The 24198-nt window shown below is 41.5% G+C and overlaps 1 protein-coding gene and 1 long non-coding RNA gene across 9 annotated transcripts in view; one reads left to right on the forward strand and one right to left on the reverse strand.

Moving 5' to 3' along the window:
- Nucleotides 1-5021, reverse strand: part of CEP162 (centrosomal protein 162) — a 42269-nt gene extending 37248 nt beyond the window's left edge. For 2 of the 8 annotated variants that reach the window (XM_038132468.1, XM_038132469.1), the window contains exons 1-3: nucleotides 4398-5021; nucleotides 3685-3861; nucleotides 2751-2854 (exon numbers count right to left, since the gene is read on the reverse strand). In XM_038132468.1, the coding sequence (XP_037988396.1) occupies nucleotides 2751-2810 (60 nt within the window). In that variant the 5' untranslated portion in view covers nucleotides 2811-2854; nucleotides 3685-3861; nucleotides 4398-5021. The other 6 variants (XM_038132467.1, XM_038132464.1, XM_038132471.1 and 3 more) reach the window with 6 other exon arrangements.
- A 3060-nt stretch (nucleotides 5022-8081) lies between these two features.
- The window catches only part of LOC119699862, a 31163-nt gene continuing 15046 nt past the window's right edge, over nucleotides 8082-24198 (forward strand). The window contains exon 1 of the long non-coding RNA XR_005256570.1: nucleotides 8082-8217. This is a non-coding gene — a long non-coding RNA (uncharacterized LOC119699862). The remainder of the gene's footprint in view (nucleotides 8218-24198) is intronic.

A 24198-nucleotide genomic window follows, 5' to 3' on the forward strand; every position in this document is an offset into this window, starting at 1 on the left:
GAAAAAAAGGTAAATCAATCAATCATCAATCAACTTTTTGGACTCGTAATGACTTCTCAGCACCAGTAAAAGGCACCAATTTGTTCCTTCCCCTCCTCCATAAGACAGACTCTCAGCCTTTCAGGAACACAGACACACAAAAAGTGTCAGTTGTTTAATCTCAACATTAATAAAAGCCTAAAGAGGCAGTTTTAAGAACTAGGACAACTACATGGCACATCATCAGCTTACCACCTCCTTTGCATGTGAAGGAACTTAAAAAAGACAGATAATACAGAATTTGATCTAAACCACTCAGACTTTCATGACCAGTTGTCCTAATTAATTAATGAAACCAGTATTATTCAATTAAATAAGTCTACTCCAAAATATGCTTTTATTACACAATAATATGTTCAATCTTTTAATAAAAACTTAAAATGTTTCTCTAACATGGCTTAATGTGCAATGTTTCTCTTCCAGATACCATTCTACAGATATTCTAATAAGATGGTATAGCCTTTCCTTTTGAAAGTCTTCCTTCTCAAGTGTCCATTAATATCAAGTAGAGCAAAGGTCAACTGAAAATACTAGAAGCAGACAACAGCTTTTTCACAACATTGCTTTGAGTCATCAAAAAAGGGCAATTAATTCAATGAATTGAAGCACTGTGTATTAGAAAGACTTCCTCACATTGCACATCCCAAGAGAACATCACAGCAAATACTGAAAACCTGGAGCTAAACCAGTATGAAAGATGATGCTTAAGGGAAATCCAATTGACAACAGGAGGAAGCACACCAAAACAAGATACTGATGGTGAGGAGTGGGTGGACGACAGGAACACAGCCAGTGGAGGAGGAAGGATTATGGGAAGAATTATGGATGACAACAGGGGGTCTTGGCAAGGGGTTGAGAATAAGCATGACCAGGCAGAGGGAATAATTAAAGGATTTATTCTACATGCAGTCATTGTTATTACACATTTGTGTTTCCTTCTGTATAATGATAATAGTCTAGAAAATCCACTGATAGCTTTTAAAGTTCAGTATATATGCCAAAAGACTTCGTTTAATCCTCATATTAGACCTGCATCATCCAGCTGTATATACAGTCTTTCTTTTAACTTCATATGTTTTAATCACAAACATACATACACAGCCTCACCCCAAACACAGATTCATTAAGAGTTATTTAAAAGTGAAAAATCTGGCTCCATTTCCTCTTTGAAAGATTTGCTTAAACAATATTAAGTCTGCTCCAAACTACTGAGAAACAGATTTTACTATTCTCCACCTGCTGCGACACTCTCAACACAAACATCACCTACAGAGAGATTTCAAGATATGGAGCACATCAGTTTCTCATCTTTCTAATATTAAAAGGTCAAACCCTTTTTATAAAAAAACAAAAGCAAGGAGAAGGACATAGCGGAAGATGCCTGTGTAAAAATAACAGAGAGTAGATAATGATAATGTCATTGTTATTCAGGTCTGTATCTAGCTGGCAAAAATCACAGTGCATATTTTAATAACTGGATTAGCAGTTTGAAAACAGCCTTGGATTGAAATTATATATAAAAAAAAAAGACATGAATTTTAAAGTTACATTCTCTGGGACATTCCAAATGCCACTTAGAATAATTCAATAGTTATTTGAGGGTTTTTTTTTTTATGAGCATCCTCAATGTGGGCAATAGCTGAGGGGGAAGAAGAGCATGTCTAATGAGGAATGAAATACTAGAAACAAACACAGGCAGAGTTTTGACAGATGTGCATAACAAATAAAAGAATAAAACTCCTTTCTCTTCCCCAGAGCAACTCCCTCTGTAACAACAGTAAGTAAAGAATTTTGAAGGAAATGCAAAGACTAGTTTTCTCATTTAACTAACATTAATAATTTCAGTGAATTCAGAAGTGCTAACTTAGTTACTCATTTAATTTAATTACTTTTCACAAGTCATTAAATTGTAACACAGCCTCTACTTTAAAAAAAATTCAAGCATACATTACATATAACAGAGACTCCAGAAATATTCTCTGCCATCACAAGGTATGCTTATATACAGAATTAAAATCTAGTAAAGGCCCTATGCAGCAGTATTTATATTATAGGGTTACCACACCATGTTCTGACAGACCAGAGGGCTAGTTCTGAAATTACAGGTCTATTTGCATTGAAAAAAACATACCTATCAGAGCATTTAGATCATGTCTGATTATTCTTAGCTTAAGTCACAACCCACAGACTTGCATGATTTTGCCAGTACTCAAAACCATGAAGCACCATGAGGAATTAAAAGAATCTAATTCAGATTTTCTAATCACTGCAACATGCTTCATTCTATACAAGAATTTTAAAATATAATTCAGTGAGAGTAAGCACTGCACAGAAAAATTCAGAAATTTTAAAAACACAGCTTGTGTTTATATACAGGAGATTTTTTTTACCACATTTTAAATTATACATCAATTTGAAGCTTCTGGTACTAAGTAGCAGCAACAATAAAACCGAAACAAAAATCAAGAACCAAGGGCTCTTTCTGAAGATACAACCAGGCAATGACAAAATATTTATTTAATTATAAAACTTTTCTGTTTTCAATACAGCAAAATAGTATGAATTCAGCTTAGCAATTAAGACCTTACAAAGACCCATATGTTAATTATGTGATAAAAGCACAGCTGAATCTCACATTTCATATTCTTCCACACTCAGTCTTCCCCATTTTTAATAGAGAATAGGGGATGTGACCTTGTTGTCAAACATACCTCTTTCAGAAACTCTTCAAACTGCTCATCTAATTCTTCTTTTGAAAATCGATGAGCCATAATTTGCAACTGGATTTTACCTTCCGAACAACTGAGTCTAAAAACTAAAATTTAAATTGAAGTTAATTAAATGCATTCTGAAATTCACGTAACATAATGATTTGCTTGACTAGAGCTACAAGCAAAAAAACCCAATCCAAAACTTGAAAGATGACAAACACCATTCTCCCATCCCTTAGGAAACCAATTTCTGAATGAATCAGTGCAAATGTATCTAGATCACCCAAATTCCTTATATCCAAAATACTCATTTCCAAAACACCAGCTTCAGCATTTAAACTTTGAGAGAAAAATAAAATATGATTCACTTCAGCATCTTTACACTTTTCTTCAAAAACCAGCTCTCTTAGAAACCCACAATTAAGCATTTTGTTAATAATCAAAAGAGAATCTACTCCAGTAATATTTCCATTTTAAGGGTTTTTAATTCCTTTCTATGCTTCTTCTCCAACATTGGGGACATCTGGCACTGTTAGTTTTGTTTCATCATCTCTGCTGTGCTTTGGATTTAGTAAACAATAAACACACGTAAATCTTTTTAAGGTTAGGAAATGGCATTTGGTTTGATCTGCCTTGACGCTGAAAGCCAATGACACCTGCCCCCCTCTCCTTCCCCAAGTCTGCATCAACTTCTCAGGTATAAAATATGCCCAGCAATCAAAAGGCTGCAAAGCTTTTGTGTATCACACTGCTCAACACATATGGCTGCCTTCAAAACTGCATATGTATGGCAGCATTAAACTGCACTAGCATCTTCCAGCCTGAGAAGTGTGATGTAAACATAAAAGGGCTAAACATTTGCAAAAGTGATTTTACCATTAAATAAAACTTCCCCCAGTATGGAGCCCACTCAGTACACAGGACTGTTACCTACCTAGTAAATTGATTTTGACAGGCGAGTTGTGACAACTGTTTCCTGCTTTCACTCCTTATCCATCCATAGACCACCCGACACTTTGGCTTTGGCAGTTAAAAAAAAGAAGTTTTATAGCAGACTGCCCAGGCGTTGAATTCAGCACGATATCCTTATGTAAGCATTTGGACGATATCTCTGAAAACATGGTAAGGAGATTAAGAACATTACCTCTCAAGGCACACATAATCCAGTATCCTTTTATACTTTCACATCAAAGAACACTCGATGTTAAATGCAGGATGCTTTAGCAATTTACTAACTGTGCCAGCTACTTTAGCAAGTGGGGAATACTTAATTCTAGCCTTGCCAGAAAAACGAAGTGATTCTCCTGACATTATCTGTACTTCTTCCTACATTAGAATGATGGCTTTCGTCTGCCTACCCTCTAACCACATCTTTTATAAAAATTAGCAATGTGTAATTTAAAGGACGACAAACATGTTTACAATTTCGGTAACAGAAGATCATAGGCACACATTAACCTTAGCAAATATACTTTTCAGCCGTATCTTCAGACCTGGCGGCTCACAAATGACTTCGCGCACAAAACAAAGGCGGCGCTTGCTGGGATACATGCTCCAACACAGCGCAAAAAGCGGAAGTTTTGAGGAGGTAGGGCTAAACCACGGGGATGTAGGAAAGCTTAAACAGCCTAACACATTGCACGTAACCTTTTCATCATCCCAGCCGTGACCTGATCCTCTTCCTCCTCCTCCGGCTTTCCCTGGAGCACACACGCGGTTGGCGCACGGCCGCGCGGGGGTTCGGGGACGGGCGGGCAGGGCTCGGCTCCAAGGCCCGACGGGCGCCCCGGGGAGCAGCGGGAGAGGGAACTGGCCGCGGCTCGGAGCCGAGCGCTGCCCGGGCGCCGGGCGCGTACCTGCACCGCGCCGGGCCCCGCTCGGCCAGGGCCGCCCCGCTCGCCGGCGGCGCCGTTGCCCGGGAAACCCTCCCGGCCACCGTCCCGCCCGCCAGCAGGGACCGCGCCACGTGATTCCGCCAAATCCACCAGCTTCCCTGTGCCCCGCCCGCCCGCCGCGGGGCACACGGCACGGGGGCGGGCACACGGCACGGGACGGGACGGGCCCGGGCGCCATGCCCGCTGCGGGACACACGGGGGGACGGGGACGGAGACGGGGACGAGCCCGGGCGCCATTGACGGGCGGCACTGGCGGAAGGGGCCGGCGTGTGGAGTGGCGCCCCCTGGCGGGTGGGGGTGGTCCCTGAGCGGTCAGGGCGGACGGCCTTGGGGCATTTCCATGTCCGAGCGCTCAGGAACCAACGTGGGTTTGGGGCATTTCCATGTCCGAGCGCTCAGGAACCAACGTGGGTTTGGGGCATTTCCATGTCCGAGCGTTCAGGAACCAGCCTGGGGCTGGGGCGTTTCCATGTCCGAGCGCTCAGGAACCAGCCCGGGGTTGGGGCATTTCCATGTCCGAGCGTTCAGGAACCAGCCTGGGGCTGGGGCGTTTCCATGTCCGAGCGCTCAGGAACCAGCCCGGGGTTGGGGCATTTCCATGTCCGAGCGCTCAGGAACCAGCCTGGCCTCACACGCAGCAGCCGAGCGGGCACCGAAGGCCCTCAGCAGCTCCCACAGCCCGCAGTCACACGCGGTCGGAGCAGGTTTCTTCCCGCCTCCACCCCAAGTACTTCTCCAGAAGTCATGCAACTGATTTTCAGGAAAAGCAACGAGGAAAGGGTTAAAAGTGTGTTTAATTCCCTAATGCAAGGGTCAAACTCAAAGCATCTCTCCTCGTTTTTTCACAGAAATCCCTTTCTAAAGTTTTCCTAATGTTTCAGCCTTAGATGTCGGCCCGTTGTGCTTTTAATGCATTTTAGCACATCTCTGGAAATGTTTAAAACATGCAGGGAAATTAATGACCCCTGTTTCCCTGACCACTGCCTCTCAAATAACCACAGAACAATTGCAGTCTGTGCTTGCATGTGCTCTCCAGCGAGGGTCTGTCAGTTGTGTTTGTTGTGAGAGTCACGTTGCTTCAGGAATTTTTATGCCAGCGTTTAGTAAATGGCAAAATAAAACAAGTTCACTTAAGAATACAAATGGACATTGTTCACACACGCACACACACACACGTTTTGATTCTCTGTTCAGCAGACTTGGAATGAAAAGATTTTGAAAGGAAGTTTTCTTCAATCAGTGTTTGGATATTCATTGCAAGTGAGAAACCAGTTAAAGTCCTATTACTGCCTCTCATTTCCTGTTAGCTCGAGAGATAAAGACAGCGCTTCCAATGTGGCCTTTATGTATCCCAGATTTTTTTATGCTAGTATAAATTATAATTTAAATTTAAAGAAGCAAAGAAATATGGGCTCTGTATTTTCCACACAAGTCTGTAGGAATTATTTGCTAAAGGTGCTGCAGCACTTCTTTCAGTCAGGCCTATTGTCTGCAGATGGAGTATTATGTTTCCATTTGCAAAGTATTTTTTTCATCTTTATGTGCAACTTCTGCTGCTGTCTGTGGGAAATGTGGGAGCTGATCAAGGACAGAATGCCCACATAAACTAATATACTAGAACAATTTGTTACACACGACAGCCCACTGATGGTGAAAACATCAATTTCCAACATTGACTCTTTTCTCTTGTTGCGTGAAAAAGCATGGAGTGAGGCATGAGAATTTAAAAAGAAATATGGAAATTAATTAAAAGAATGTCAGTCATGCTTCATGCCTTGATCCTGCTCAGATTTAAGCCAATGCAAATTTTACTATTAACTTCAAAGTGATAGCTGTGACATCATTCATTGATCATGAGAGTTACTTCATATATGATCAAATAATCACATCAAGGGCTCAGCCCTTCAAGCTGCTAAAAACTGTTGCACATTGAAGCTTTTCTGTTTGCCGAAATATGTTCAAAGAGCCTTGTACAAAGTATAGAAAAATGTGCAGAGGGATCAATGCTGTTGGAAACCTCAGTGCCCATATGGGAAAGAAAAAACCTAAACCACTCTTGATGACTGTGGTGGAGAGGAGGCATTGCTTGGTGTTGAAATGTCATCCAGTGCATTCAAATAACATGCACAATAGCCACTTAAAAGATTTTCATTTCCTTCTAATGCCAACCAGTTGGAGCAATTTTCTCAAGAGCTCTTAACAGCAGAACTTAAAAATGGGAGAGCAGGGCTAGCCATGAATTTCAGCCAGGAACATGGCAATTTGGGCAGCAGTGCTAATAAAGCAGAAGGATGGATGCAAATGCTAAAATAGATCCTGCTGGACAGAGCCCCAGATTATAAGGTAAATTTCAGGCTCTACTGAGATGGGTGGGAAGCCTTTGTTGGCTTCTATGAAACCAGATTTTCCTGCTGTAGTCATTGGCTTCTCATTTGAATATGTGGCATGTGCACACATAGCACATATGTTTTTCTTGCTAAATGGCAAAAATATGAGGCTTCATGGTTTATTATAGTAATTTCCAAAGATAATTGGCAAAATTAAAAGGAATAAAATATCCACACTTCTGTTGTCTAATTTCAATAAAAGTCAATGGGGAAAAGATACCAAATAAAAACCAAAAACCTCTGCCATATTCACTTTGGCTGAAGTATTGCATCTGATAGTATTTCAGTTCTGAGCTGCAAATATGTGAAATACGAGATTATGATAATAAATATTTCACCATATTCTTGGTTATGTTTTTTTAAGGGTTAACAGTTTCCTATTGAATCAAAAGGAAACAAACAGTGCTGGTCTAAGAAGTTAAAATTGCATTTTCTGTGTATGCTCACCAGGATGAGATTTCTTTAAGTGACGATGCAATAAAAGCCCTTTCCAGTATGCACATCTGAAAAAAGAAAAGCCTTCCATAACTAGAAATTGCACAGAAAACAAAAAGAATTGTGTGGAACCATATTCCATGTGAGAGAAAATGGTGGTCAAATTAGGATTAGTTATAAAATAGTTCACATAACTAGAATTGTAGTTTAAAAGAGCATTTTTAATACTTTCACTTTTGGTTCGCTGCAGGTCTCATTTTGTTCCATCACTGATAACAAGTCCTCAGATCCCAAGGGCTGGATTTTTGGTCGATTCAGTTACAGTAGCCTGAACTCAGCATCTCATGGTATAGTTTTTTCCGTCATTAATTTTCTCCACAGGCTGAGGACTAAATTCTGTGTCATGTTTCAGATTATTCCAGAGACTCAGACTGTTCACAAACCTTATTTCTTCTTGCATCCTTTGAAGGGAGCCGCAGAGTTTGGAGTTTGGAGTTTGGAGTTTGGAACCTGGGCTGTTGCTGGTCATTTCCTGTTTTCTGGAAGTTAGCAGACACGCACTGTTTCTCATGCTTTTTGAAAATGGATCCTCCCTCTGGCTTATTTGTGTAAATGTTTAATTGCCTTAATGTTGTGCCCTGTACTGCCAAGTTTTCAGTTTCTGTGGAAGAGTGCAAAGTTGCTGTAATTACTGGCTGCAGGAATAAATCCTTCACCATCACAGAGGAAACTCTCCTATCGCCAGCAACTGTAAGCTGTTAAAAATTCTTTCAAGAGGGTGACTGCTGTCAGTAATTAAAGGTGCTTATCACTCTCTCAGATTAAAGTGCATTTTCCAATTTCCAATTTTCCATTTAACACTGCTTTTTCTTTCTTTTTCTGATTCTCTGTAAACTTGTTGGAAAACATTGCTCCACTGTGTAATCCAGCTAGTGGAGCAAGATCCCATCTGTTGCTTTTGAGAACTCCGGGAAAATTATTATGCAAAGATAGATACAAACATGGCTGGTTTGACTAACTGTAGCACATTTTGATAATGATGCTGCCCTGTGCCTACTGTAGGTCCTTCTTTGCCAGTGAAAATTCTCAGTTCTTGGCATCAGGCAACATATTTACAATTCCTACTCTGTGGGACTGGAGATGCAACTTGGGTCACTTCCACCTGAGATAATTTAAACCCTCATCTGCCTTGACTATTCTCCTTTGAATATAGAAAGTTTTGTAGTAAGTTTTTCTCTTTGTGTGAAACCACACTGCATGTGTTCTGTTCAGAAAAAGTTAAGGTAAATATTTTGATAAAAATTTTTTGGTGGCTTAGGAAAGATCAAACTCAGAAAATTCTGCAGAGAAAAATTAAGTATTCTGATTTATTAAAAATTTAAAGATCTGTAACATCTTTCGTTGATCCTGACAACATATCTGCTTAGCACTGGCGGGAATGTTAGCTTTGCATTTCAGATTTTCACTTGGTTATTTTTAGTTCTTCTGAAGCCTGGGAAATAAGAAATATAACCGCTTTGAACAGTCTGAAAGAGCCAACTCTAGCAGGGCCTCTGAATCTGATTAGATAAAACAACAAAGAGGTTCTGTTAGGGCAGAGGCAGGAAGAACTAAGGTGGGTGGCAATATCTGTCATAACTCAGGGGAAATGTAGCCTCAAAGCACTCAAAAGTGGGTGAAAAAATAACATAAGCAATAGACAACTTTCCCACATCTTAGGTCACTCTCCAAATGCAGTTTGAAGGACTTTCTTTGCGCTCCACTTTTTTTTTTCTTTTTGTATTTTTAAAGTACAATAAACAGCACATGCATATGTGTTTTTATTAAAAAGCTGATTTAGGGGAACATTGTTTCTCTTCAGATAAGTATCTGAAGAAGTACAGTGTGGCAAGTGCAATTAGATTTGTTGGTATAGAAACTGTAAGATCTTAAAGACTGATTCGTAATTTTCAGTGTTTTCCTCAGAAAGTTAGGTAGCTTAGGGATGGACACAGGAGATTTTTTCACTAAAATACAGCTAGTCAATACACCACTTTTTATCATATTGTGCAGAAAAAGTATCAAACTGTTGTGTTTAGTGCAAATGGGAGGTGTTCAGTTTTTTGGGGGCCTTGATTTAATAGTGATCTGTTATTGGAGGGGTGGAAACCTGAAACACCCACTCAGCCAAGGATTGGGCTTCCTTTCATTCAGTGTAGGATGCTTATTTTGGGTTGGAAGAGATCAAAAGAGGGATTTGTGCACTTCCTCAGGAAAATCAGTCAGAACATTTTAGAAGTTGCTGTGCATCCATGATGTTGAGCTTTGTCTATGTCAAAGGCTGGGAAGACCTGTTTGAAGCCCACTGCTAAGTGTGCCCCAAACTAGTCCTGCAGCTGAGGAATGTTGTGCTTGTTCCTCATATTGGACGCATATGAGAAAAGTCCCCCCAAACTGCTCTCTCCCTGTGTGTAACCATGGCATTCCTGCGGTAACTCCAGGTCTGTCTCCCATGGGACAGACGTGGTGTGGAACAGGAGATGCATACAGGTGTGATAATCACTGCTATTCCAACACCAGCTTGCACTGTTCCAGAGGCTCAGGCCCCTGTGCCAGACTGAAGGTGTTCATGTGTGAGCTAAGGGGCTTGAGAGTGCTATTTTTCATCAGGCTCAAGGTAGTTACAGTGCACATTTGGGCAGGAGAGCTGGAGTGTGAAATTTATCCCTATTACTTTTCTCCTCAAGTTTTTTCTCATTGTAATTTCATCAGAAAATAATTTGCTCCACAGTTTTTATTTTTCCTTGACATCTCTTTGTGAGGTTCAGTCTTACATTCCTGCACAGGGAATTGAGCATCATATCTTAAAAGCTTGAGGAGGAAAAATCAGATTCTTGCCAGGAATTATTGCCCATACAAGCTATGGTCCACCAGCTGATCTGTAGACTGTCCAGGTGAATGTATAGAAAGACTTTTTCCCATCATAAATGGAAAAAAGATAGATAAGTGGTCATAGATACCCCTTTTTGTCTTTGGCCAGTGAAGGAATAACCCCCTTAAAACCAGGTTCACATGTAATAACGAAAACCCTGGGATGTGTTAACCAGTATTGGTGAGGGGGACAGAGTGACTATTACAACTCTGTTCTCTGTGAGAAACAAGTTTACATGTTTTGTCAGCTTAATGTAGCCATTTCACTTGTCATCTTCTCATTCTGGAGACAGAGGGCCCAGTCCCATGCTGTTTGTACAGATGCTGTTGGTACAGAGATGGGGGAGGAGGAAGTCAGGGAAATCTGAGGCCTCCTTCTCTACGGCCACATCCCCAGCTCTGCTCGGGGACATTTCAGGTAGGTGGAGGTCCCTCACCTTGAGCATATTTCTGGCATGATGCCTTTGTTGCCTTGTGCTGGTATAAGGAGGTTTCATTCTGCACCACGTGAGCAAACTTCCTGGAGTCAGCATGTGTCTTCTGCTTTTTGGTTTAATTTTTCCTTAACTGGAAAAAAAGATAATCTAAACTGATGTTTTGTGTATGTGAAAAAAGAGCCAGCCAGATAGGGACTATGGAATAGAAAACCTCACTACTCTGGAATTCAAATCTGGACAGACAGATTTATTTATTTATTTATTTCTCTATAAACAGTGCTTTAGGGATATGACCTGTCATTACTTAGAGATTTCCAGCAGTGGAACCTTTGGTGTCTGTCTACCACCCACCTAGTACCAAAAATGCCAAGAGATCAGCTTGTCGTGGGACTAAAATAGTCCTTAACGCTTGGCCTCAGAGGACCATGACACCTGTTCTGTGTCTTCTCTTTCTCTCCATATCTACCCCACTAATCACCTATTAGCTCCTACGGTACCAGAAATAAACACCAGCAGTCCCTAGGTTCAGACAGTGTATATTAAGACCTGTGAAAACAGCCTTTTGCAATCATTTGTCTGGAAAATAATACCTAGCTTAAGGATTTAAGACCTACTGAGGTTTCTTTGTTATTTCAGGCTTCTGGGAATGGTCATTTTCTTAATGTGATAAGAAACTGGGAAATGTTTTCAAAGAAAAGACACTTAGATGTATGGCCTGCCTGGATTAGTAAGACTGGAAGCTGCTGTACCACGAATCCCTTAATTTGACAAATCTTCCCTGGCAAGCTGCTATATTTATTTAATTGAATATTAGGCTATGATTTTTACGTGTGTACTAAAGGTATTTAGGTATCATAATTGTCTCGCAGTGTAATAATATTTGAAGTGATTTAATTTTAAGTTGGATAAGCTTGGACTTTTTGTTCATTTCCTCCACTCTGAGGGATAAAATAGCATGGTGTGAAAGCCTTTTAAGATTCAACAATATTGTTCAAGCATAGCATCTGCAACTAATAACTGTGTAACTTTGAATGAAAAAAAGTCTAATTATCATGGAAAAGAGAAGATGGTTGACTCATCTTCTGCAGTTTGGATTACATGTGTGGGATTGTGTTTTGGACGGAGCACTCCAGAATAGCAACACTCCATCAAAAACACAGTCATGCACCTGTACTCCAAATGGCTGAATAAGGCAAAACATATGTCATCTGAACACTGTGAATCAAATTAAAAAAAAAAAAAAAAAGAACAGAAAAGAAAAGAAAGGAAAGCTGGAAGAGAAATAAAGACAAGTACCATAACATTGGTGTGTCTGAAGAGTTGTTTCTTTAAAGCTCCTTGAGTGATTTATTTATCACTAAACCTCTGTTCGCAAGCCATGTTTGATTTTGCTCGATGCTGATATAGACACTGAAACTGGATATTATGGAAAGGGCTGCCAGCAACTGTTTGATCCTGATAAATTACAATAACAGGCACAATTTACAATGAGAAGCTATTGCTGCTTCTGGCTCTAATGTGTGATGAGGTTTAAAACATGGTGGGCCAAAATTCCCTTACCTGGTGGCCCCCTCAGGCCATTTACAGAAGAGCATTTAAGAGAGCCACTGAGCAGAAGAAAATTACATTCACAGCAAGGGCCAGGCCCAATTTTATATCAAAGGTGAGCATGTGTGTGTATGTGTATCTGCCTGCATTTGAAGTGAAAGATGTGGGGAAAAGAAGTAGAAGAAGTGTGTATAATCCTCATATTTGGAAACTTGTGTGTTAACTGAGCAGCCCATTCCCTGGATCCTTCTACATGTGCGCACACCCCCCGACACCCCCCACACCAGCAGCCCTCACCACCCCCCTTTATGCCTGCAATGCATATGTGTTGTGAATATTGAACTGTATGCTCTGGGAAGTTAATTGATGACTGGCTGCTTATTTGATCTTCACAGTGTTGAGTTCAAAATGTAATGAACAATAAAACCCACCCAATAGTTTGGCTTGGAAAGAGGTGCAAATTCAGAAAAGTGATATGAATTAGAATCCCCTGCATATTTTCTTTGCAGTAGCATTCCCAGACACCTGCCCTTCCTTTCAGAAACTTATACAAGCCACAGTCCAGACCCAGGAGATAAAATAAAGATTTCTTGATGTATTTCATTGCATAGAAACTTTTGATAATCTCATCAGGTGCTCATCAGTTTTTCCTCTTTTGGGGACTTTGAATCTAATCAAATTAACATACACATTCTTACTGATGTGCCAAAAGTTAATTGTCATGGGGACTAATGAAGAATGGCGTGAAAGGGATGCTGGAGGAAAATAAGGAACTCGAAAAAGATATCAACTACACGTACATGAAACTATTTAATCTCTGATCAGCTCACATTGCTGGTGCCTCCTGTAGTGAGGTACAAGGGTAGAAGAGACAATTCCATACACTTTTGTGTATGTTAAATGTTGAATGAGGCTTCAGAAGGTTTCTAGGAGCAGTGGTGATGTTCAGTGTCTCTGACAGATTGTTTACTCGACTTCTGAAGGACTGTAAAGCACCTCACCTAACACTGGATTCCTGTCTCTGGGAAGTGTTCACCTAACCAAGACTGTATCATATCTCTCTTGCCTGACCTCATCTTCTGTTAGTTGCCTCATCCAGCTGCTGTTAGATTCACATGGGATGTGTCCAGAGATGATCAGGAGAGGTTTTTCTGTGTTTGCAGCACGCTTCTCCCTTACTCCAACATATATAAACACTTGCACGTGAACAGCAGAAGCTGTCCCCAGTTCCATATTCACAAACCTACTTTGTCTGTGTCCTCTGCCTCTGACAAGTAAACTTTCCCATTGCTTTAGTTTTCCTCTCTGGTTTTCCATTTAAAAACCCTATATAAATTCCACTAACCATTCCTCTTTTCCTTTGAAGAAATGTATCTATACACATGCCTACCACCCCTTCTCCTTGCTGCTGCTTCCCCAGCCTTCATGTAGGATCAGTATTTCCAGTGTCATCTGCTGGAGAGAGGCAGGCAGAGTTGCTGCATGTCTTTAAAGAGTGAGTGTGTGTCCATGAACATACACATGTGTACACACATGCTCTCATGTATAGAGCATGTCTCGAGGAGTGAGCGGTTCCCTGGATCACAGAGAATGAAGTATAAGAGGTGAACATGGACTTGTGTCTCTGTAACATGGACACAGTTTAGCAAAGGCATAGTATGAAATATAGATGTGGAATGCAAAGGGGACAGGTGTTGAGGACAAAAGGCACACGTTCCCCTGATTCTAAATATAGACAAATGTTTAATGTCAGTATGTATGGTCTCTGTGTGAAGGTGCAAACTACCTAAGAAAAGAAGCTAAGAATAATTTCTAAAGAGGCGCCCATTTCCACGCTGCTGGAATTTTTCTGCCAAGAATTAGGTTGGATAATTCCAGGCCAGGTTCCAAGATTACATGCCTACTGGGGGGCATACATTAGAAATTGAAATTAGATATGACAAGCTGATCACAGGAGAAAAATTGCTTTAGTCAAAATATTTTGTAAGACATCAGCCTGAAATTAGATTAATGGTAGCAAAAAGTGACCTGAATATTCAAAATTAGGGCAGTCTATGGGAAATGCCTTAAATAAGTATTTTCTTTTTGAAGCAGGCTGTTCAAATTGCCAAAAATGAGCAGAATTTAAGGGATTTGTTTTCTCCATTCATCCTACAGTGAAAGAAGAAGCATGACTGTCGTTTCCCTACACTTCTGGGCTGTGTGAGTTATGTATCTACAGCTTGGTGGGTTCCCAGCATAGATAGGTCTGATCTTATGCCCATTGGAAGTACTGTGGTAGTGGGACAGGTAACTTGTGTGACCATGACTTACCCCCGAGGAAGGCAGCCGTGAAGATGTTGCTTTCCCTAGTAACTGGTTCTGGTCAGTAGTAATGATTACTTCTTTTGATAAAAACCCATCTAATTCAGCACTGAAGTGTGTTAGACTCGAGCCTTCCAACTTGTGAGACCCCCTCTGTTGGATTAAAGAGCTCAGAAGTGTGGTCTATTTCTTTTCTGTGGCAGTACTAATATATTGAAGCCAAACCACTTCTTCTTGACCAGCTGTGATTTAAAGCCAGCAAACTTGCTGTGGGGAGCTTCTGCTTTCATTTTAAACCAGCTTATATGATAATAGAGCAGCAGGATGTGCGAGTCACTGGAGTTTACCTTTCCACCTGCTTGTGCGGGCTCCGAGCAGCAAATGCAAGCGATGAGAAAGTTAACGACCAGCGACAAGGGAGCCGGCCACCCGCAGTCCCCGCATCTGCCAGCTCTGCCTCAGCTGAGCCCTTGTTGCCGCAGGGGGTGTCCTAGGTTTCAAGAGAGAGATTTCCACGTGTCCCTCACTGCCTTCTGTAGGCAGCAAACTACCTTGCATAGTTCACATTTCATCATGAGCCATGTTTACTGAGTTGTCAGAGATAGGCCTGTCTCTAGAGGCAGACGTTAGGACTGGGAACAGAAATGCCAGCAGTGAGCACATATGGCAATGTTTGTACTCTTAAGTTTGAAAGAACTAGACGAGTTAACAAATACAGATGTTTAAAATCAGTAAGAGTGTTTAATGAAAACAAACAAAATACTGTAGTCTATAAAGCTAAACCTGTTTTTCTTTGGCTCCTTTTGACAAGCAGGGATTAGTGTTTTTCTGAACCTATACCCTCCTTGACATATGGGACGTTTTTGAGGGACATTAGTCCCAGCAGATGCTGGGTGGCACTTGGGTGGATGCCTCTGATTTTTAGTTAGTTAATAAATCAGCTTTTACAACCATGTGTATCCTATGATTTAACACATGCATAACAATAATACTGGATTAGGAAGAACAAACTGTTTCTGCAAAGGATATTTCATTTCTTAGTATTATTGCATACAATAAGATCTTTTCTGTAACATAAACAAAGGATTCATGCCATTTTTTCATTTAGCCAGTGCCCTTCATCCCCATGGGTCAAATTGTGCTTGGAATTGTGTTAGTACAAATGCAGAGTACCTCCACTGAGCTCAGTAAAACTCTTTCCATTCACTTTAAGGGATGCTGTGTCAAACCTCATGCAGCCTGCTTTCCACAGGCATCAGCAGCCACTTCCTGCCTAGTAAACTGTTTTAGTGATGTTCCCTCAATTAAAACCCTCATGTAATGCTTTGCAAAATCAGAAGGTTAAATAGTGTCACATTTTTCCTTTCCTACAAAAATCTTTTTCCTGCTCTTGTTTTTGGAAGGAAATTTTTCTTTTTAATCTTTAAGCTCCCACTGCAGATATGTGCTAAGCTACTAGCACACATGACATCATCCTTGGCTTCAGCCTTTGAAAGTGAAATGGTATTTAAAAATATGAAATTCTGGTAGCAATGTCAGACCCAAAGTTGAAGTTTAAAACAAAACTGACAACAAAATCAACTGCCAGGAAACAGACTATTTTTTAAATTAGACATCTATCATGTCAACTTTGAGTTAATCTCTGGAGCCAGCTCAAGAATGGATGAGGTAATATTTGCACATGTTGTGGATAAGATAGAATGAAAATGGATTTTCTCTTTCTTTTTCTTTTTTTTTTCTTTTTTTTTTTTTTTTTGCTAGTGTGTTACAAAGGTTATGAAGCCTGATGGTTGGAATCACGAGCTGTGATTGAGGGGTTATGTGTGAAGCAGCAGATTAGAATGGTTTTAATATGTTACATGATGATCTCTGAAAGATCCAGGCTGTATACAAAGTGTTGTGAATAGGGGCAATTGCAGGAGGTAGGAAGATAGGTGATAAGTGGATGGTTGACATAATTCTGGAGAAAGATCTCAAAGCCAACACATTTAGTGGATAAGTTTAAGGACTTGGTCTCACTGCTTTAGTTCTGAGTGCCAGGGGTTGAGGCTTAAAAGGGAGTCAGGACTTGCTGACAGAGCCAGCTAAAAGATGGCTGGATGTAAGTTACAGTGCATGAAAGAAAATGAAACATTGAGTCATAACCTGTTACAAGAGCAACCTCTTTTGCTATTACAGAAACTATCTGAAAATTTGTTTTTGTCTGTGTTAATAGTGCTTAAAACACATGCGAATTACAGCTGGGAAAGGAATTTCACTAATTCCTGTTTTCTGTGCTGTTTGTGAATGCTTTCCTTAGCCTTTGTCCATGCTGTTCTCTAAAGCATATTCCTGGCAAAGGCCTACATTCCTTGCTCAGCATTTGTACCCAACTGCCTGTGAAAGGTTGACACGTGCAGAAACTCTCAGAGGCCTGGCTTAGGAAGTGTGGGGCTCAGGTGGCTTGTTCTATCTTGTTCTTTTTTAGTGGTCTCAGAGGTCTTTTCTATAATATTGGCAGTTCTGGAGACCAGTTAAGTTAAATCAGTTCTTTCCAAGACACTGCCCAGAGGTCCATGCTGCAGCCTTGTCCATAATGAACAGCTATAAATTGCTAGTCCTTTGATCTGTTTCTCCACACCACTGGAGTAGCTTTGCACCTCCTAGAAGTGTTCAGGAGCAGAGGCAGGAGAGTGCTACAGCATAGGACCCCACCCTCCGCAGGCAGACATATGAGTTTTTTTGGACCTTTTATGCCAATTTCCCTTGGGGTTGTAAATGGAAGAGGACTGAAGGACGTACAACCAGCAGGAAGAAAAATATGTGTTCCTATGGGAATGTGAGGGCCAGGAAAATAATTGAGATGTCGAATCAGAGCAGGAAAGGTCTATTCCACAGCCATCTCCATCCCTATTGAGAGATATGCAGACAAGAGATTGATTTCAGTCACTAATGTCAGGTTTACAAGTGTAAGAACCGAATTTTCTCTCAGGCATTTTTGTTGTGGGCAGCTGTGAGTTTGTTACCATCTTCTGGAAACCCCACAGTCAGGGGTGCTGCAGTCTTTATTCACAAGTGGTCATTACATAATCAGCTCCATTCATATCTGTTCTCCAGCTGAACAATAGGTCTGAAAACTGATTAGCTGTGTTTAGGGCAAGGACACTGTTTTACCTAAAAATGCCAGGGGATGTTCAGGTGAGAACCAGCAAACTGTGAAAGAACTTAGACATGACTCAACCAAGGAGCTCAGCTTCCTCCAAAGAAGAGCACCCTAACTTCTTGTAGGATCACACAGAGCAGGACAGAACACAGAGTATTTTCACAGCCAGCTGCTATTCTGCAAATGGATAAAGAAGTAAAATCACTAATTTAAAAAACCCACCAAAACCCTTGTGTTTTTGAAAGTTTGTGGTTTTTCAATAGAATTCAAAATGAGTACACAATATTCACTACTTTCAAAAGAGTCAGTGGAGAAAATCTGAAGTAACAATGACTAGGACTGGGAAGGAATAGAAGTGAAAAGTTTGGAAAAACTTGCAATTCTGTGTTTTTTATTTCCCTAAGAGTCTTGGGGTTTTTTCTGTGTTCATTTTGATTTGTGGAAAGCTGTTTACATGACATGTATGCTGTATACCTCTCTGTGAAGAAAGTTATACAACATATGTGTTAGTCTATGCAGGCGTTTATAACTGTAAATGTTAGTTTTGTAGTTTGCCAAATGGAAAATGCACCCAACGGCATCCTCTTGAACCTGTAAATAAACTGTTTTCCAGAGCAGCCATCAAGCACATCATGAAAGGAAATGGCAGAGCAATTCCACTGACAATAGCATGAGAATTATTATGAACCAGATGTGAAACAATACAAATATTAGAGAAAAGAATAGTTTCTGTCTACCCGAGCATGACAAAGCTTCAGGAAACACAGGGATACGGATTGGATGTGCAATGAAAATAAGTGTGTGATTCTCTGACTGGAACTGCAGGCTGAAATTCTTCTGGACAAGCTCACGAATGATGTGTTGTTGGTATGAACACTAACCAAAAGCCACTCGTTCCTTTGACTGGGGCCAAATTTTTCTTGCTCCCCATGGGTGAGGAGCTGTGGCATTCCACCTGGGCATCACACCCATAACTACTTTCTGCCCTGCAGCCACAATTCTGCTATGAGTCCCTGTAATGCCTGATTCCAAAGGGACTTAGCAGGTTTACACCACAGATGTAGAGGATGTGATTCAGTGCTTCAGCCTTTGGTGTCTGGCTCTGCTTGTGATGCTCTTCTGTTTGTGTGTGCCTCCCTGAGGCGCCGTTCTGGAAGGAGAGGCAGGGACCTGAAGAGCAGTGGGTTGCGCACCTTGTCTGCCAATCCACTGGGGATGTCTCAGACACAGAAGGGCATTTGAAGGGCAATGAAACCTATTTTTGGGCAGCTGAATCATGCCCTAGGTGTTTCACACAGCAGTAAGCTCCAGCAAGCTTGGACGTGGATATGAATAGCAATGCTGCACTAAGGGCTATGGCTGAAGGTTGAATATACAGCAACACTGGCATTTCAGAAACAGAAGATTAAGTTTCACTCTGGAATTTACCAGGGTACCGGTGCTAACATGTAAATTGGGTGGAATAATCACATTTTGTCTTTTTAACTAAGGTTAGAGCTCTTCCTTATCAGCAAATGAAGTGTTTACCAACTGACCGGGTTTCTGTTGAGACTGGGCAAGAGCAAACTGATGTGATTAAAATCTCACACTTTTTTTTCTCCAGCAGTGTTTCATGTGAAAACTTCAGCGGCCCATCTGGCCTCAGTTGGTGGTTTTCTAAGTTGCCAGCTTTACTTCAGCATATTGTGATAATATTATTTCAAAATAGCCACATCATCAAGTATCTTTCAAGATGTGAAATATTTATAAAAATATATATTCCTGTTTCAGTTTATACAATCCCTGCCATCCTTTACCTACCAAACTTGTGTCATGTGAGCTTTTATTCCATTATTAAAAGGGAGATGTGAAGTCATGTGGCCATCCTATCACAAGCTTTTGCCAGCTGTAAACCTCATCACAGATCCTGTAAAGTACATTTCCACAGATCAAGTTACTGCCAGGGAAGACTTTAACAATCTTCTACCCTACTTTCAACCCTCAACAATTAGTATTAGCAAATGGTCCAGGCCACTGCCTGAATCACATATGATTTCTATTCAAGAAAGACAAACTTTTATTCAAACCAGACCCATAAGCTAAACACATGAGTTTCCCTGCTTAAAATAATGAATCTGAAGTAGTTTCTATCATTCATTTTAAAAATCACTCTCACATTTGAAATCAAGTTGGCTGTTTTCCCTTGTCTGTATTAGCCATCTGGTAAGGGTGACTTTTCTAACACTGGTGTCTAGAGCTAGGATTCATTCTTAAAAAAAAAAACAACAAAACAAACCAACAGTCTTCCCTTTCCCACTTTAGTTTTTTTCATTTTTGGAGCTGGTCCTTGTAATATGGACAAAACTCATGCTATCTTTGAAAAGAGAAAAAAAACCCTCCACACATGGCATAACTTCCTCTATAGGATTCTTAATACATTTTACAGTCAACATGTAGTTTTGTATGTGATGATTTAAGAAGGCACACACATGCTTTCAGGTCATTAAAGTGCATTGTAAAAATAATAGAGACACAAAGGGCTTATTCTCAAGAAACGATGCACACCCTCTTCTCCATGGAATATTGAAGATCTGTTTCATTTTTCAGTATAAGGCAAGTTCAAGATGCTATTTCCTTACCACATACCTCAGTGGTGCATGACCCCTGAAATAAAAAAAAAGTGAGGGGATTTATATGCAAAAGAAAAATCTTGGCACTTCTTAACATTTTGCTGCTATTCCTAAATAAAAGACCTTCAGAACAAATCCTCTTACTGCTGTTGCAAGGGAGTTGTTCTGTCAGAAATCCTCATTTTCTGTGGATGCTCCCTGGGTGAGTCAGGGAGCTTGTTAGATGCTGCTTTGTAACAAGCTCTAGTGAAATGATGTGTATTTAAAATTGCCCTTTGTCCCTACCTGATGAGTGGATGTTCACAATAGATGTGGACGAGAGATGGTATGTGTGGTTTTGATGCACTGACTAACATAATTGTAATTAAAATCTGAAAGCCACATCAACCAGAGTAGTTTTCCAATTAAGTATACCTCAAGGTCTCTTCACAGGTACTTTTTGGCAGAAGTAAGCTGTCTGTATGTTTTCCACCTCCTTTAAAGATATAAAATATCTTGGTACACTGAAGCAGGGATCAATAAATTGCCTCTCCATGCAGTGCAACAGGCACAGTATTTCTTATAGGGGTTGGTCTTGGCTTCCTGGCTGTCCTTGCAGTGGTTCAAGTGTCTCCTCTGTGGAGGTATTGGCTCTCCCTGGATGAGTGAGTGGGAAAGAATTCAGCATTTGCCACAAATCCCCCTGTATCCCTGCCCTGTTAACAACAGATGGCCTAGACAAGTTCTACCATACAATCATAGAATATTGGGGTTGGAAGAGACACTAGGGTTTCTCTAGTTCCACTGCACCTACAATGGGCAGGGACACCTTCCACTAGATCAGGTTACTCAAAGCTCCTCTGAGTGCGGCCTCTAACACTTCCAGGGTTGGGGCATCCACAGGTTCTCCAGGCCACCTGTCCCAGTGCCTCAGTGTAAAGAATTTCCTCCTAATACCTATTCTAAGCCTACTCCCTTTCACTTTGAAGCCATTTCCCCATCATATGATGATCTGAGAAAGCCAAGTGTAATGAAATTTGGTAACAACAGTCCCTGCAGGTATTCCTGGTTGTGCAGCAGCCCTTAGCTCAGGTGCTGTGCAGCAGCCCTTAGCTCAGGTGCTGTGCATGTGAAGGAGTCTGTGACAGTGTGGGAGTGTCAGCACAGCAGCTTTCATGTGTCACCCCACTTGCCGAGGCTGCCCAGTGACACCTCCCGCTCTGCATCAACCAGCTGCATCCCCAGCCTAGGGACAGCAGGAAAGGGCAATCTGGGGCTCACAAGCAGCAGTGTGGAGGGAGGGACAGCCTAGCTAGGGTCCTGAAGCCTGACAGTCCCTACATCCTGAAGCCTTGGCCTCCGTCCTGCCATGAAGGGTGTCCAGTGACTGTTCATGGTTTCTGCTGGTGCAAAAAGGGGGTCCTGTAATAGCTAAAAAAGTAGCTCCTTTGGCTACTTATGTGCAGCCTGGAGATAAGTAGACAAAGGTTTCAGGCTGGAGGAGGTCAATTTGGTTTCTAAATAAATGCGAACATGCCTCTGCCCTTCTAATCTGAATACTAAAGGATTGCTGGTAATAATACTTTCAACATTTTGATCAAGGTTGGTAAGGCAGTGAAATATCTTTTATTACACTAGTCTGAAAAAGCAGGCAAGATTTCAACAGACGAACTCTTCCTCAGGTCAGTAAGAGTATGCCTAGAGAACCACTAATGTTTTGTGTTTGTAATCACTTTTGTGGTAAAAAAATGTCCCAGGATGTAAGCAGAATTGAAAGAAAACAGAAATTAAACACTACCTGAGAAAGCTTTTCTGTAATATTTATACTATTTAAATGCATTTTGGGAATCTGAAATTAATCATCAGTTTAAAATCTTGTAAGGATTCCTGGTGAGGTATATTGCCATTAGCTCACCAATTAGCAAGCACTTGGAAAGTGTTTAGAATATTTAAAAAATCTTTTTCAAAGTGAAATAGTAAACAGACTTACTGTTCATAGAGATAGATATGGCTAGATATAGCAATAGTAAATGGACCTACTGTTCATGGAGATAGATATGCCAAGAGCAGGAAGGACAAGCACTTGCCACCAGCTCTCTTGAGCTACACAATGGTTCTTTATTGAGCAGCCATTGCTACACCACATTGTTTATTTAGGAGGACCTAGTCCACACATCCCTGCAGGAAGATGCTTTTTGACTGTTCTCACCATCGTTGCTGCCATTTGCAGCTCCAGAGCTGTCACAGTCCTGAAGGGCATTGAAGACCCACCCAGTGCACAGTCCTAGGGAGACTCTTCTCAGTCTGTGACTGCTGGTCCAGAGCATCAGTCCCACCTACAGAGAGTTATCTGACATGGCCCACATCCTCTCCTGTGCTCCTCTCAGACCTGGGCTGAACTGGGAGTACAGTATCACACACAATGGCCTGTTTTAGATTGTGTATGTCTAGACCATTTCCTTGTGCCTTTGGCATGCACACAGCCTGCACACAGAAAATGAGCCGGGCTGTCTGCAGGTGATGCTCACGAGTTGGTTTTGCATTGCATGGCGTTTCTTTGGGTAACACATCGGTGTACTCCCACTTGAGTTCTTTTCATTTGATCTTTGCCGGGACATTCAGCTCTGCTATTTGCTGCGAGGGTTTTAACAGTCTCTCTGAGGCTGGAGAAGCTGAGATGCAGTGTCCCTGCAGCCGGGGGCTGTCCCCCAGCCCCCCAGGTGCCCAAGGTGGGCATCGCTGGCCTCAGGGCTGCGGCCCCTCGTGGCAGTCAGCAGAGGGTGCTCCTGCAGCAAGGGAGTGCCGCCACGCAGCCCCGCGTTCAACAACGTGCCCGATAGGAAGTATTGGTTTATAAGTTATTAACCACAGCCCTCTGACACTCTAGCAGACTCACATCTGTGGACATTTTATATAGAAGACAAGTAATGGGAGAAGGTGAGATCTTCAAAGTGTCTTGTAACCCGAGAAGGTCTGTACTGTATAAGCACGGGAGGCAGCGAGAGATTACAATAACTTGTGTTTGTTTGGGCTACAGGGAGAGCCCCTGCTTTTGGCCACTGTTTGATTCCTGGGGCCAGCACGGAGCCTTTGTCAGCAGCGAGTTTCCTGGTGGCAATGCTGAAGGGAAACCCTGGAGGGAATATTTCAGCTGCTCCCTTTTGGGTAGGCAGGCCATGGCCGGCTGCTGAGTATTTGCTGGCTGCCACAGGATGTGTGGGAATGTACAGGGATGTGCGGGGATGTGCCAGGGATGTTTGGGGGGTGGGAGGAGAGGTAGCACAGCTGAGGGTCGAGAGCAAGAAAGGGCTGCTGCCAGGAGGAGGATAAAAGTAGAGGGAAAAAGCAAAAAAATAAACGGAGGAAATACTCCACTGGCCCCAAATACCCGTGGACCTCGTTGCATTTTTTGTTTCACACTGTGGTTACTTTTCTGGGCCTCTTAAAAATGACGTGTGGTCCTTGTGTGTATGTGAAAAGAGGAGGTTGTAGGGATGCTTTGAAATGGGTTTCTCAAGGCCTGCTGTATGGAGACTCAGTCAGTTTTATAACTTGGAGGTACCCTCAGCTTGGTGATCTGAAAGATTTGCTGTAGACAGCTGGATTCTGGGTACTTTGTCATCTCATTAAAGCCAGTTAATGCACTGTCGAAGTCACAAATGCTTCTTTCTGGGCGATTTTTTTCTACTCAGTTATTTGCTGGTGCCCAACAAATTTGGAGTTGGGGAAAACAAGATTTTTTTGTTTCTTAAATAATTTTTGCCATTAAAATTCTCACTCAGCATGTTCCTCTTGTCATGTT

The sequence above is a fragment of the Motacilla alba genome, chromosome 3 (assembly GCF_015832195.1).
Source record: "Motacilla alba alba isolate MOTALB_02 chromosome 3, Motacilla_alba_V1.0_pri, whole genome shotgun sequence".
NCBI classification, from domain to species: domain Eukaryota; kingdom Metazoa; phylum Chordata; class Aves; order Passeriformes; family Motacillidae; genus Motacilla; species Motacilla alba.